The sequence below is a fragment of the Oncorhynchus keta genome, chromosome 30 (genome assembly GCF_023373465.1).
Source record: "Oncorhynchus keta strain PuntledgeMale-10-30-2019 chromosome 30, Oket_V2, whole genome shotgun sequence".
NCBI classification, from domain to species: domain Eukaryota; kingdom Metazoa; phylum Chordata; class Actinopteri; order Salmoniformes; family Salmonidae; genus Oncorhynchus; species Oncorhynchus keta.
In genome coordinates this window covers 21,805,596-21,821,156 of record NC_068450.1, presented here as the reverse complement: position 1 = coordinate 21,821,156, position 15,561 = coordinate 21,805,596, and the positions used below count along the sequence as shown (strand labels likewise).

The window sequence follows — 15,561 nt, the reverse complement described above, 5'->3', positions numbered from 1 at the left end:
CTGGGCTGATGACTGGGCTGGCTAAGAGGGGAACTCAAAGTGATGACAGCAACACTCTCACCTGAGACACTGTAGGGCAGCGGTGTAGAATTAGGACAGCAACACTCTCACCTGAGACCATAGAATTAGGAATTAGAGTACTAGAATGGAAATTAACCTTCTTAAAATGGGATAAAGGTCAGCCATTTTGGTAAGAGAGTTGGTCAACCATTGTTTGCCAGTGGTGTGATAAGATATTGTGTAAAATAATACATTTGAAGAGTTTATCTGCACTGTATGTTAGCTAGCTAGCCAGACAGTTTTAGAGGAATGATTCCATTCATTTTCCAAATAAACTACTAATATGCCAACATTCCACTCAAACAATGCAGTCAATCCACAGCCATGCTCTGACTGAAATCAGTTGATGATATGACTTAGACAAGTTGTAAATGCAACAAGTACTGATATTGTATCATATAATAACACTCACAGCTTAATAAGAAAACCAAAAGGGAGACATTTATGGTCTGTTTACAGATACTGTATTTTAGGGCTATTTGTACAGAAAAAGAAACTAAATGAGGGCAGAATGCCAAAGACATGGTTAATAAAGGTCATTATTCACCCTTTGTGGAATATTAGCTCAAAGTCAGCTGACATGGTTGTTGTTAAACCCAAAAGACTAAACTAAAAACTATGTGCGTGTCAAACAGAAAAGGAATTGATTGGACAATAGACTGATGATAGTACAAGCATAGCAACATTCAAAAACGATACTTTGCAACCACTGCTCATTGAATCCAGACTAGTTTGCGTGTGATGCTTCTTGGTAAATGCGGAGTCCATTTGCAGAGGAGGTGGAGACCAGACATACTGCCAAATAGAGCAAGGAGTGGGTTGGCCCTGGTTTATTCTGACACACACAGAGCTCCTCACCTCAGGAATCAGTATCCCTATTCAGGCCAATTCATATGTTGTGTAATATTATGCTCTTTTACACTATAATTTAACCAAATGTAACATTGGCCATCTAAAAAACAGCCTTGTAAGCTATGGGAGGGGGAACTAAATGTCCGAAATGGCACCCCATAGGGGACTACTTTTGACCGGGGCCCTTAGACTACACTTGTAAATCAAGTGCTGATCACATCAAAGTGTTGTGGTGAATATGCGACACATGAACACATGTAAGGAATGTTGTCAGAGCTGTATGAAGTAGTAGTACGTACATATAATCCCTCCATACAGGCACAAGATAGTAAAGTCACATACATACATATATATATATATATCGCTCTGGTCCAGGCCGTCAATCTTTAAACCCATCCTTGTGAGGGGATTTTTGCCCTGGAGAGGAACTCAAATGGAGGGGGGTTGAATTTTCATGGTCATAAAAATGTAAAAGCGGACCAAAACGTGGATGTTTTACAGACACACTACAAGTTGATATACATCCTTCAATTTTCTCAGGGATAGTTTTTTGAATAGTTGTTTGGATTATAATAAATGACTATACATATATGAGAGATTCTTTGAGATAATCAAACACATTGCCAATATTATTGAATAATATAAAACTCAGCCCATATATAAACAACCAATATTTACATTTCTACTGTCATTAATTGATTATGATCATACAGTATATGCTCCCCATATTGTTTAGCACATGTGCAACTAATGTCATCTATTTCAGTTATAGCTGTGACTCAACAGTTTTTATGGGAGACTTCCATAAACCAACATATTCATGAACATATGTCCAGAATAACTGTCTTTGTAATTATGATACAAATTGGTACTGTCAACTAAAGCACCTGCATAAACAAATAGTTCTGCATCTAAAATCAGACAGGACCAAAATGAGTGAATGCTGAAATGAGACGCAGCACAGGAGCAGGGAAAAACACATGGTCACATCGGTTATCCACGGCAAGGCATCCACGGCATCCTATAAGCGTTAAAACCCATACTGTGCCGACAGTAGAGTTATCCTTACCTATGCAGAGCTGCACAACATACGCGTAGTAAGACCAAGCCACTATGAGGGTGATAAAAATAACTGGAATCCAATACAAAACTGTCTGACAGCTCCGTTTGATACTACGCGAGCCCGACGGCGCCATATTCTATTTAGACACCATTTGTTTGACATTAAGTTTTTGTCTGTCTGTTCCTTCTGTCTGTGTCTGTCACTTCATTACTGCCTGTAAATCGCGTATGATCGACAGCCAGGACGTAGCACTTCTGTTCTGCTGCCTCCACCTCGTTTCGCAGAGCGCGGTAGCGCGACGTCTCTCGTTCCTCTCTGCGCTGCAAAATAGTCAGCACCACCCCTTTTCACCAAGTTGCCATGACGTTCGTAGGATGCTGCAAATACATTTTTATTCTTTGGAATGATCCAATTGACCCTCTGACCATTGATGCAGAAAAGAGAATGTTAATCACCATTTAAGTTGTTTTTAATGTTGTCTTGCCATAGATCTAACCTTGGTGAAAGTAGGCCTACATTATATGATGGAGAAAACAATTATCAGATCTTATGCTTCATTAAATGTGCCTTTTTGTAGAATAGGCCTATTTGATTGTATTTTTATGTTAATAAGTAAAACAGGGCTGTCCGTGCATATGCTGGTAATAATATACAGCCACTCTGTTTCAAATGTCTGAGGAATGTGTGACACAGTCAGCTGGTAATTAGCTGACTTGTGTGAAAACACCAACCAAATATTTCCTTTGAGGTCAGGGGTTTTTCGTGTGTGTGCGCGTGAGTGCGTGAAATCCAGAACAAAAATGACACAAAGCTATTGATTGTTCTTAACATCTTTATTTACCAAGTCAATGTAACAGCCTGTGTAATCCATTTGATCATCTAAACGAAGATCTGTAGAGAGAGCTGTCATTCACATGACTTCCAAACATCATTCAAAAGAGGTAAGCTAAGAGGAGATGTATGATATTCACATTACTAATGTATTATGTTATACCGTGCAAAGAAGTAGGCAAATTAGACAAATCCATTAATTTGATTTAATATGTAACATACAAGATAATATTGTTAGACATTGGAACTAGCAAACCAAGGGCTATGTTCAATCTGTTTCGCTGGAGCATTGCAGAGAGCATGCTAAACACGTAAAGGCCATTTCCTATTGAGCCGACATCTGCAGCGTTTACAATGAATGCAGTCTCTGCTAATACAGGAACATTGCCTTAAATTCCAACCACGCTGTAACGCTGAATTTCTGTGATACAGATTTAATGGAGACCCAAGTCTCTATTCAAGCAGGAAATCCACCACATCAGACCAGAACTACAGTCTCTAGAAAACATCACTGAAATGCATATACACCATATTTGACATTTTAAAATATATATGTCATGATGGTACACAGTAGAATAAGATTTTCCTGGGTAACCCATCGGGAAATAAACGTAGGTACGCCTCTGAACAGGAATCTCATGTTATTTAAACATTGTATTTTGCCTTTAGTAAAAACAATTACCACAAATTCATAAAGTCCTCATTGTATAGAATCCCTGTCAGTAGTCTGAATAAGCCTAGTATGAATAGTGTGTATAGTTAATATACACACTGAATTTCTCCATTACATCAGAGTAAACTCTTGATTATAATAATTATTAACGGAGTTAGCTGCCTCTATTTACACAATGAACCCCAGAGATAAAACCCCAATTTGAAAGGTGTTAGCTAGCTGGCTCTGAGTTATTTGAGAATGAGCTGCAGAAGGCAGCCGTGTGAACAGAACACAAGAGGGAGGCTGTACTCCCCTGCGTAAGCTGATCTGTGCAGTGGGCTGCAGACAGGCTTGGAGAAAGTATGTCAGCAATGCATAGAGGCAGATTAGCAGGTTTAGGACTGGGAGGGAACCACACTGAACAATACTACACACACTGTCAGAGCTACAGCCTGCCAGCCACAAAACAACCAAATGGGTTTTTCCTTTTCAAAGACTTGCAGTGATAAACAAACAAATTAATAACAAATGAATACAGTAAAATGGTGAATGATGAATCAATAATATATTCACCCTGGGTGAATAAATCTGTTGCAACAATAGGTTGGAGTTTCCAGTTACCCGATCAGCTCGTGTGACTGGTAGAAGACCAGGAAGGTGTTACACCAGTCCTGATCCATAGCATTCCCCTGATTTCATTTTTTATTTTTTACAATCTGGTAGAAAAATAAAATACCATCAATGCAACTTAACATCACAGTACTACATATTGTTGATTTCAGACTGAAAGCTGAACAACAAGCTTAAGACTTCAGGTATTTAAAATGGCTTACTCTTAGGGTCATCAGAGAAATCCTTTGTCAGAGAAATCCTCCTTCTCATATCAATCTCAACTTGAAAAAAACCCTGAGTAGCATCCAACTAGGCCTAGGTGGGGAGAATCCTATTTCATTTCATTTCTACTTTTTAGACGACTATGCAGAGACTGACACATTAGTCTATCCTTCTCTCATCTTCACATTGATAGCAAAATGAACTGTACTGTTGTTTTGAATGATCTTCATGGATCAGGGGAAGTCTATCCGGGTAGAGGGGGGTGCAGACTGAGAATGCAGGACATTCAGCTGGTGATCTGCAAAAGGAAAATAATTATTAGAGAATAGATTTAGATGCACTACTGTAAAGTGGCTGTTCCACTGGATGTCATAAGGTGTATGCACCAATTTGTAAGTCGCTCTGGATAAGAGCGTCTGCTAAATGACTTAAATGTAATATGTAAATGTACATTGAGGAACATAGCACACACAGCATCTAACACTATCGACCTGTTCAGTGGCAACATAAAAATACTGGAGAAAGAAACTGTACTCCTGAGTTAATTATAAACTAACCTCAAGAATCCCTAGATGGCCCAGAGCTTTTCCTGGTCAGATCAGGTGTTCAGGAACTACTCCTGGCCATAATCTCATACCAATGATGTACAGTATATAAACACTAGATGTCTACATTCGTTTTAGCCCACAGTAGTATATTGTATTAGACACCTTGACGCATACTTTTAAATTATACAAAAAAAACATTTTTCTTAAAGCTGGAATCCATAATGGTGAAACTGTCACATCCATTTGAGATATTATTACAACAAAGAAGCTACTTCAAACAATGACACAGCCTTTCCCCCTCAGGCATCATGGTGCATCACTGAACACCATTGAACATCATTAAACATCATTGCACGCACGATAGAACAGCAGAGTATTGTCGTGTCTTTGGCTCTGCCGGATTAAGTGATATGACATGCTATTCTACAAAATAATTTCTCCGTAATTAATATTACCTGATTGAGCTAATCGTGTAAATGTAATTAACTAGAGAGTCGGGGCACCACGAATTAATATTTATAGAGCTGTTATCTTCCGAAAAAACTCTAAAAGACCTAGTAATATTTTACATCAATAGCAGTCAATATTAATCGTCAACTTAATTCAGTCTCATCTGAAAGTTGTACATTTACATTTACATTTAAGTCATTTTTTGGTTATCTGCACAAACGCTGGCTAACAAGTTGAATCAGCAATAGAAAATTGGGTTTAATTATTTATTTACTAAATACCTAACTAATCACACAGAATTACACATACACATAATTAATCAACTTGATTACAAATTACGTCATAAAGGAAAACGTCTCTAGCGGCTGGAACAGATATGACAGCTGTTTACACGAAAGAAAAGGGGCTGGGTTTGAGTGAAAGAGCGGGAAGACTGAGGAACAAAGGGCAAAGCTGTGCTATCGTAAATACAGTATTTTATGCATTCTAAATTACCACCCATTTGGAAAAGGAAAATGCAATAAATATTTACTCTGAGCTGCGCTTCGGTAGGTTGGTGGTAGATGGAAGACCGTGTTGCCAAACCGAGTCCTTTGACCTTTGAAGAATGTCTCTGGTGGTCAATTGGAAACATTGTAGTAACGTTATTGTGTGATCGACGGGATACTCTGTCTGTTCCTTGCTAACCCTCGTTTGCATCTGCTGTTGCTAACTCAGCGGCTAGGAGATATCACTTCTGTAGTGAATAAGAGTTCAAAGTTAATACCATTCGCAACCAAAGCTCACGCTGATGTTGGATTCAAATCAAATCAAATCAAAATCAAATCAAATAAAATTTTATTTGTCACATACACATGGTTAGCAGATGTTAATGCGAGTGTAGCGAAATGCTTGTGCTTCTAGTTCCGACAATGCAGTAATAACCAACAAGTAATCTAACTAACAATTCCAAAACTACTGTCTTATACACAGTGTAAGGGGATAAAGAATATGTACATAAGGATACATGAATGAGTGATGGTACAGAGCAGCATAGGCAAGATACAGTAGATGGTATCGAGTACAGTATATACATATGAGATGAGTATGTAAACAAAGTGGCATAGTTAAAGTGGCTAGTGATACATGTATTACATAAGGATGCAGTCGATGATATAGAGTACAGTATATACGTATGCATATGAGATGAATAATGTAGGGTAGGTAACATTATATAAGGTAGCATTGTTTAAAGTGGCTAGTGATATATTTACATAATTTCCCATCAATTCCCATTATTAAAGTGGCTGGAGTTGAGTCAGTGTCAGTGTCAGTGTGTTGGCAGCAGCCACTCAATGTTAGTGGTGGCTGTTTAACAGTCTGATGGCCTTGAGATAGAAGCTGTTTTTCAGTCTCTCGGTCACAGCTTTGATGCACCTGTACTGACCTCGCCTTCTGGATGATAGCGGGGTGAACAGGCAGTGGCTCGGGTGGTTGTTGTCCTTGATGATCTTTATGGCCTTCCTGTGACATCGGGTGGTGTAGGTGTCCTGGAGGGCAGGTAGTTTGCCCCCGGTGATGCGTTGTGCAGACCTCACTACCCTCTGGAGAGCCTTACGGTTGTGGGCGGAGCAGTTGCCGTACCAGGCGGTGATACAGCCCGACAGGATGCTCTCGATTGTGCATCTGTAGAAGTTTGTGAGTGCTTTTGGTGACAAGCCAAATTTCTTCAGCCTCCTGAGGTTGAAGCGACGCTGCTGCGCCTTCTTCACGATGCTGTCTTTGTGGGTGGACCAATTCAGTTTGTCTGTGATGTGTACGCAGAGGAACTTAAAACTTACTACCCTCTCCACTACTGTCCCATCAATGTGGATAGGGGGGGGGGGGGTGTTCCCTCTGCTGTTTCCTGAAGTCCACAATCATCTCCTTAGTTTTGTTGACATTGAGTGTGAGGTTATTTTCCTGACACCACACTCCGAGGGCCCTCACCTCCTCCCTGTAGGCCGTCTCGTCGTTGTTGGTAATCAAGCCTACCACTGTTGTGTCACCATGCAGTCGTGGGTGAACAGGGAGTACAGGAGAGGGCTCAGAACGCACCCTTGTGGGGCCCCAGTGTTGAGGATCAGCGGGGTGGAAATGTTGTTGCCTACCCTCACCACCTGGGGGCGGCCCGTCAGGAAGTCCAGTACCCAGTTGCACATCGGACCGTCGTCCTCACATCCTCGGAACAGGAGGTTACATTGTCATCAAGGCTTTATATAGGAAGGGAGAGGAGGGCGTCTTTGAAAGGTTTTATAGCCCATGTCCCTTCACAGGGGCGGGCCACTGATTGAGCAGAGCCCTACCTTGTGAAAACCCAAATCTCATATTTTAGAAGCTAAAATCACATTTCAACCCATCACGAATAATTTCATATTCAAACATTTAAACAATTCCATGTGAATCCGATAACTCTGATGTGTAGACTTTCCACTGTAGAGTTTGTCATCTTATCATTGATGAGAATGTCTCAGATGACAACCAAACTGACATCATATTCATTAAGTATCACCGCATATGTTCAATTGGTCGGATTACCAGAATGTAATTCATTTCCCCCCTCCTTCTGATGTTCCCAGAATCTCTATGTTAACCAAGGGTTTTGCAAATGTAACATCAGTAGGGTAGAGAGAGGAAAAAAGGGGGGGGAAGATGTATTTATGACTGTCATAAACCTACCCCCAGGCAAACGTCATGACAGTATGTACTAATAGTATGTACTTTTTTACCACAATGCTGGATGCTCCTCTCCTCCGTTTAATCAAAAAAACAATAACAAATGTGCTGGGGCGAACAGTGGCGCTGTTTCCCCTTATGCAGATTTCAGCTTTAAAGTAGATTGGTTAGAGTGCTAAAGTTACTGTCATCATTACAAGAGAGAAATGCTTAAATGCATGTAATTTTGTGCTTGAAAAATGTGTTTCAAATACTGTAGAATTCCATTAATTTCTATGGAGGAACTGCTCCTACTGAGGAGTACCAATATGGAAGATAGTGGCTTCAGAGCCTCTCATTGGCCAACACATTGCATTAGCAATCTAATCTAGTGTTGTATAGCAACATAATTGGGTAAGTTTGTTTTGCATGACCCAGAGCCCTTGGTTGGTGTATATTGTATTTAAGGAACGGTCTAAAATGTGCACATTCACTATTTATACAAAAGTATGTGGACACCCCTTGAAAATGAGTGGATTTGGCTATTTCAGCCATATCCATTGCTGACAGGTGTATCAAATCGAGCACACAACCATGCAATCTCCATAGAAACATTGGCAGTAGAATGACCTTACTGAAGACCTCAATGACTTTCAACGTGGCACCATCATAGGATGCCACCTTTCCAACAAGTCAGTTTGTCAAATTTCTGCCCTGCTAGAGCTGCTGTTATTGTGAAGTGGAAACATCTAGGAGCAACAACGGCTCAGTCGCCAAGTGGTAGGCCACATAAGCTCACAGAACGGGACCGCCGAGTGCTGAAGAGAGTAACGCGTAAAAAATGGTCTGTCCTCGGTTGCAACACTCACTACCGACTTCCAAACTACCTCTAGAAGCAATGTCAAAACAAAAACTGTTTGTCGGTAGCTTAATGAAATGGGTTTCCATGGGCGAGCAGCCGCACACAAACCTAAGGTCACCATACGCAATGCCATGGAGATCTGGAGGAGAAGAAATGCATTCTCTGGAGTGATAAGTCATGCTTCCCCATCTGGCAGTCCGATATACGAAACTGGGTTGGCCTACATCTCCCAATGCATAGTGCCAACTGTAAAGCTTGGTGGAGGAGAAATAATAGTATCGGGCTGTTTTTCATGGTTCGGCCAGGCCCCTTTCTTCCAGTGAAGGGAAATCTTAACGCTACAGCATACAATGACATTCTAGATGATTTTGTGATTCCAACTTTGTGGCAACAGTTTGGGGAAGGTCCTGTTTCAGCATGACAATGCCCCCGTGCTCAAAGTGAGGTCCATGCAGAAATGGTTTGTCGTGATCGTTGTGGAAGAACTTGACTGGCCTGCACAGAGCCCTGACCTCAACCCTATCGAACACCTTTGGGTTGAATTGGAACGCCGACTGCGAGCCAGGCCTAATTTCCCAAATGGAAGCAAGTCCCCGCAGCATTGTCCCAACATTGAGTAGAAAGCCTTCCCATATATTAATACCCATTATTTTGGAATGAGATGTTCGACGAGCAGATGTCCACATACTTTTGGTCATATAGTGTACACTCCTCCATGACCTTTGACCCTGATTGGGCTACAGACAAATAGCAGAGATTGAAAAACAATGTATGCATTCTATGATTATATCCCAAATGGCACGCTAATTCTCTATATAATGCACTACTTTTGACCAGAGCCCTATAATGTAGCGCACTATAAAGGGAATAGTATGCCATTTGGAATGCTATGTTCTGTACTATGTTCTATAAAATACACTTGGAGACAAGATGTTTCTATCTTTTAGTCCAATGTAAAAACATGCAGATCAGTTTGTACAGTATATGGACCCAGTGCCAGCCTTGTGTTGTTTCATCACGTTGTTTGAGCAGTATGGTCTGTTTCCTGTGAAACATTCATATGGGTTTAAATCGGACCGCTCATGTATGGAGAGTTAAGCTGGTGTCTGGTAGCAGTTAATCAGGCCTTAATATTACAGTATAACTCAATGCTGAGGCTGACAAGAGTTTAGTGTGGAACTCTAACACATACCAGGAGCTGACTTAACATACTACATCCCAGGAGCTGACTTAACATACCACATACCAGGAGCTGACTTAACATACTACATCCCAGGAGCTGACTTAACATACCACATACCAGGAGCTGACTTAACATACTACATCCCAGGAGCTGACTTAACATACCACATACCAGGAGCTGACTTAACATACCACATACCAGGAGCTGACTTAACATACTACATACCAGGAGCTGACTTAACATACTACATCCCAGGAGCTGACTTAACATACCACATACCAGGAGCTGACTTAACATACCACATACCAGGAGCTGACTTAACATACCACATCCCAGGAGCTGACTTAACATACCAGATCCCAGGAGCTGACTTAACATACTACATACCAGGAGCTGACTTAACATACCACATCCCAGGAGCTGACTTAACATACCAAATCCCAGGAGCTGACTTAACATACCACATCCCAGGAGCTGACTCAACATACTACATCCCAGGAGCTGACTTAACATACTACATACCAGGAGCTGACTTAACATACCAAATCCCAGGAGCTGACTTAACATACCACATCCCAGGAGCTGACTCAACATACTACATCCCAGGAGCTGACTTAACATACTACATACCAGGAGCTGACTTAACATACCACATCCCAGGAGCTGACTTAACATACCACATCCCAGGAGCTGACTTAACATACCACATCCCAGGAGCTGACTTAACATACCACATCCCAGGAGCTGACTTAACATACCACATCCCAGGAGCTGACTTAACATACCACATCCCAGGAGCTGACTTAACATACCAAATCCCAGGAGCTGACTTAACATACCACATCCCAGGAGCTGACTTAACATACCACATCCCAGGAGCTGACTTAACATACCACATCCCAGGAGCTGACTCAACATACTACATCCCAGGAGCTGACTTAACATACTACATACCAGGAGCTGACTTAACATACCAAATCCCAGGAGCTGACTTAACATACCACATCCCAGGAGCTGACTTAACATACCACATCCCAGGAGCTGACTTAACATACCACATCCCAGGAGCTGACTTAACATACCAAATCCCAGGAGCTGACTTAACATACCACATCCCAGGAGCTGACTCAACATACTACATCCCAGGAGCTGACTTAACATACCACATCCCAGGAGCTGACTTAACATACTACATACCAGGAGCTGACTTAACATACCACATCCCAGGAGCTGACTTAACATACTACATACCAGGAGCTGACTTAACATACCAGATCCCAGGAGCTGACTTAACATACCACATCCCAGGAGCTGACTTAACATACTACATACCAGGAGCTGACTTAACATACCACATCCCAGGAGCTGACTTAACATACTACATACCAGGAGCTGACTTAACATACCACATCCCAGGAGCTGACTTAACATACTACATACCAGGAGCTGACTTAACATACCACATCCCAGGAGCTGACTTTACATACCAGGAGCTGACTTAACATACCACATCCCAGGAGCTGACTTAACATACTACATCCCAGGAGCTGACTTAACATACTACATACCAGGAGCTGACTTAACATACCACATACCAGGAGCTGACTTAACATACCACATACCAGGAGCTGACTTAACATACCACATCCCAGGAGCTGACTTAACATACTACATACCAGGAGCTGACTTAACATACCACATCCCAGGAGCTGACTTAACATACTACATACCAGGAGCTGACTTAACATACCAGATCCCAGGAGCTGACTTAACATACCACATACCAGGAGCTGACTTAACATACCACATACCAGGAGCTGACTTAACATACCACATACCAGGAGCTGACTTAACATACCACATACCAGGAGCTGACTTAACATACCACATCCCAGGAGCTGACTTAACATACCACATACCAGGAGCTGACTTAACAAAATCAAATCAAATCAAATCAAATTGTATTTGTCACATACACATGGTTAGCAGATGTTAAATGCGAGTGTAGCGAAATGCTTGTGCTTCTAGTTCCGACAATGCAGTGATAACCAACAAGTAATCTAACTAACAATTCCAAAACTACTGTCTTATACACAGTGTAAGGGGATAAGGAACATGTACATAAGGATATATGAATGAGTGATGGTACAGAGCAGCATACAGTAGATGGTATCGAGTACAGTATATACATATGAGATGAGTGTGTAGACAAAGTAAACAAAGTGGCATAGTTAAAGTGGCTAGTGATACATGTGTTACATAAGGATGCAGTCGATGATGTAGAGTACAGTATATACATATGCATATGAGATGAATAATGTAGGGTAAGTAACATTATATAAGGTAGCATTGTTTAAAGTGGCTAGTGATATATTTACATAATTCCCATCAATTCCCATTATTAAAATGGCTGGAGTAGGGTCAGTGTCAATGACAGTGTGTTGGCAGCAGCCACTCAATGTTAGTGGTGGCTGTTTAACAGTCTGATGGCCTTGAGATAGAAGCTGTTTTTCAGTCTCTCGGTCCCAGCTTTGATGCACCTGTACTGACCTCGCCTTCTGGATGATAGCGGGGTGAACAGGCAGTGGTTCGGGTGGTTGATGTCCTTGATGATCTTTAGGCCTTCCTGTAACAACGGGTGGTGTAGGTGTCCTGGAGGGCAGGTAGTTTACCCCCGGTGATGCGTTGTGCAGTCCTCACTACCCTCTGGAGAGCCTTACGGTTGAGGGCGGAGCAGTTGCCGTACCAGGCGGTGATACAGCCCGCCAGGATGCTCTCGATTGTGCATCTGTAGAAGTTTGTGAGTGCTTTTGGTGACAAGCCGAATTTCTTCAGCCTCCTGAGGTTGAATAGGCGCTGCTGCGCTTCTTCACGACGCTGTCAGTGTGAGTGGACCAATTCAGTTTGTCTGTGATGTGTATGCCGAGGAACTTAAACTAGCTACCCTCTCCACTACTGTTCCATCGATGTGGATAGGGGGGTGTTCCCTCTGCTGTTTCCTGAAGTCCACAATCATCTCCTTAGTTTTGTTGACGTTGAGTGTGAGGTTATTTTCCTGACACCACACTCCGAGGGCCCTCACCTCCTCCCTGTAGGCCGTCTCGTCATTGTTGGTAATCAAGCCTACCACTGTTGTGTCGTCCGCAAACTTGATGATTGAGTTGGAGGCGTGCGTGGCCACGCAGTCGTGGGTGAACAGGGAGTACAGGAGAGGGCTCAGAACGCACCCTTGTGGGGCCCCCGTGTTGAGGATCAGCGGGGAGGAGATGTTGTTGCCTACCCTCACCACCTGGGGGCGGCCCGTCAGGAAGTCCAGTACCCAGTTGCACAGGGCGGGGTCGAGACCCAGGGTCTCGAGCTTGATGACGAGCTTGGAGGGTACTATGGTGTTGAATGCCGAGCTGTAGTCGATGAACAGCATTCTCACATAGGTATTCCTCTTGTCCAGGTGGGTTAGGGCAGTGTGCAGTGTGGTTGAGATTGCATCGTCTGTGGACCTATTTGGGCGGTAAGCAAATTGGAGTGGGTCTAGGGTGTCAGGTAGGGTGGAGGTGATATGGTCCTTGACTAGTCTCTCAAAGCACTTCATGATGACGGAAGTGAGTGCTACGGGCGGTAGTCGTTTAGCTCAGTTACCTTAGCTTTCTTGGGAACAGGAACAATGGTGGCCCTCTTGAAGCATGTGGGAACAGCAGACTGGTATAGGGATTGATTGAATATGTCCGTAAACACACCGGCCAGCTGGTCTGCGCATGCTCTGAGGGCGCGGCTGGGGATGCCGTCTGGGCCTGCAGCCTTGCGAGGGTTAACACGTTTAAATGTCTTACTCACCTCGGCTGCAGTGAAGGAGAGACCGCATGTTTCCGTTGCAGGCCGTGTCAGTGGCACTGTATTGTCCTCAAAGCGGGCAAAAGTTATTTAGTCTGCCTGGGAGCAAGACATCCTGGTCCGTGACTGGGCTGGATTTCATCTTGTAGTCCGTGATTGACTGTAGACCCTGCCACATGCCTCTTGTGTCTGAGCCATTGAATTGAGATTCCACTTTGTCTCTGTACTGACGCTTAGCTTGTTTAATAGCCTTACGGAGGGAATAGCTGCACTGTTTGTATTCAGTCATGTTGCCAGACACCTTGCCCTGATTAAAAGCAGTGGTTCGCGCTTTCAGTTTCACGCGAATGCTGCCATCAATCCACGGTTTCTGGTTAGGGAATGTTTTTATCGTTGCTATGGGAACGACATCTTCGACGCACGTTCTAATGAACTCGCACACGAATCAGCGTATTCGTCAATATTCCCATCTGACGCAATACGAAACATGTCCCAGTCCACGTGATGGAAGCAGTCTTGGAGTGTAGAGTCAGCTTGGTCTGACCAGCGTTGGACAGACCTCAGCGTGGGAGCCTCTTGTTTTAATTTCTGCCTGTAGGCAGGGATCAGCAAAATGGAGTCGTGGTCAGCTTTTCCGAAAGGGGGCGGGGCAGGGCCTTATATGCGTCGCGGAAGTTAGAGTAACAATGATCCAAGGTTTTACCACCCCTGGTTGCGCAATCGATATGCTGATAAAATTTAGGGAGTCTTGTTTTCAGATTGGCTTTGTTAAAATCCCCAGCTACAATGAATGCAGCCTCCGGATAAATGTTTTCCAGTTTGCAAAGAGTTAAATAAAGTTCGTTCAGAGCCATCGATGTGTCTGCTTGGGGGATATATACGGCTGTGATTATAATCGAAGAGAATTCTCTTGGAAGATAATGCGGTCTACATTTGATTGTGAGGAATTCTAAATCAGGTGAACAGAAGGATTTGAGTTCCTGTATGTTTCCTTCATCACACCATGTCCCGTTAGTCATGAGGCATACGCCCCCGCCACTCTTCTTACCAGAGAGATGTTTGTTTCTGTCCGCGCGATGCGTGGAGAAACCCGTTGGCTGCACCGCCCTGGATAGTGTCTTCCCAGTAAGCCATGTTTCCGTAAAGCAGAGAACGTTGCAGTCTCTGATGTCCCTCTGGAATGCCACCCTTGCTCGGATTTCATCAACCTTGTTGTCGAGAGACTGGACATTGGCAAGAAGAATACTGGGAAGTGGTGCGCGATGTGCCCTTTTTCGGAGTCTGACCAGAACACCGCCGCGTTTCCCTCTTTTTCGTAGTCGTTTCCTTGGGTCGCTGCAAGCGATCCATTCCGTTGTCCTGTTTGTAAGGCAGAACACAGGATCCGCGTCGCGGAAAACATATTCTTGGTCGTACTGATGGTGAGTTGACGCTGATCTTATATTCAGTAGTTCTTCTCGACTGTATGTAATGAAACCTAAGATGACCTGGGGTACTAATGTAAGAAATAACACGTAAAAAAACAAAAAACTGCATAGTTTCCTAGGAACGCGAAGCGAGACGGCCATCTCAGTCGGCGCCGGAAGTATTCGGAAGTTAACATACTACATACCAGGAGCTGACTTAACATACCAGATCCCAGGAGCTGACTTAACATACCAGATCCCAGGAGCTGACTTAACATACCAGATCCCAGGAGCTGACTTAACATACCACATACCA

The 15,561-nt window shown here is 43.0% G+C and overlaps 2 protein-coding genes across 12 annotated transcripts in view; both read right to left on the bottom strand.

Annotated features, from left to right (window-relative positions):
- Positions 1-2,299, bottom strand: part of zdhhc2 (zinc finger DHHC-type palmitoyltransferase 2) — a 32,970-nt gene extending 30,671 nt beyond the window's left edge. For all 3 annotated transcript variants that reach the window (XM_035758083.2, XM_035758084.2, XM_035758085.2), the window contains exon 1: positions 1,982-2,299. In XM_035758083.2, the coding sequence (XP_035613976.1) occupies positions 1,982-2,108 (127 nt within the window). In that variant the 5' untranslated portion in view covers positions 2,109-2,299. The remainder of the gene's footprint in view (positions 1-1,981) is intronic.
- A 490-nt stretch (positions 2,300-2,789) lies between these two features.
- The window catches only part of micu3b (mitochondrial calcium uptake family, member 3b), an 89,208-nt gene continuing 76,436 nt past the window's right edge, over positions 2,790-15,561 (bottom strand). For all 9 annotated transcript variants that reach the window (XM_052488018.1, XM_052488016.1, XM_052488015.1 and 6 more), the window contains one exon: positions 2,790-4,593. The gene's annotated coding sequence lies outside the window, so the exon portion shown is untranslated. The remainder of the gene's footprint in view (positions 4,594-15,561) is intronic.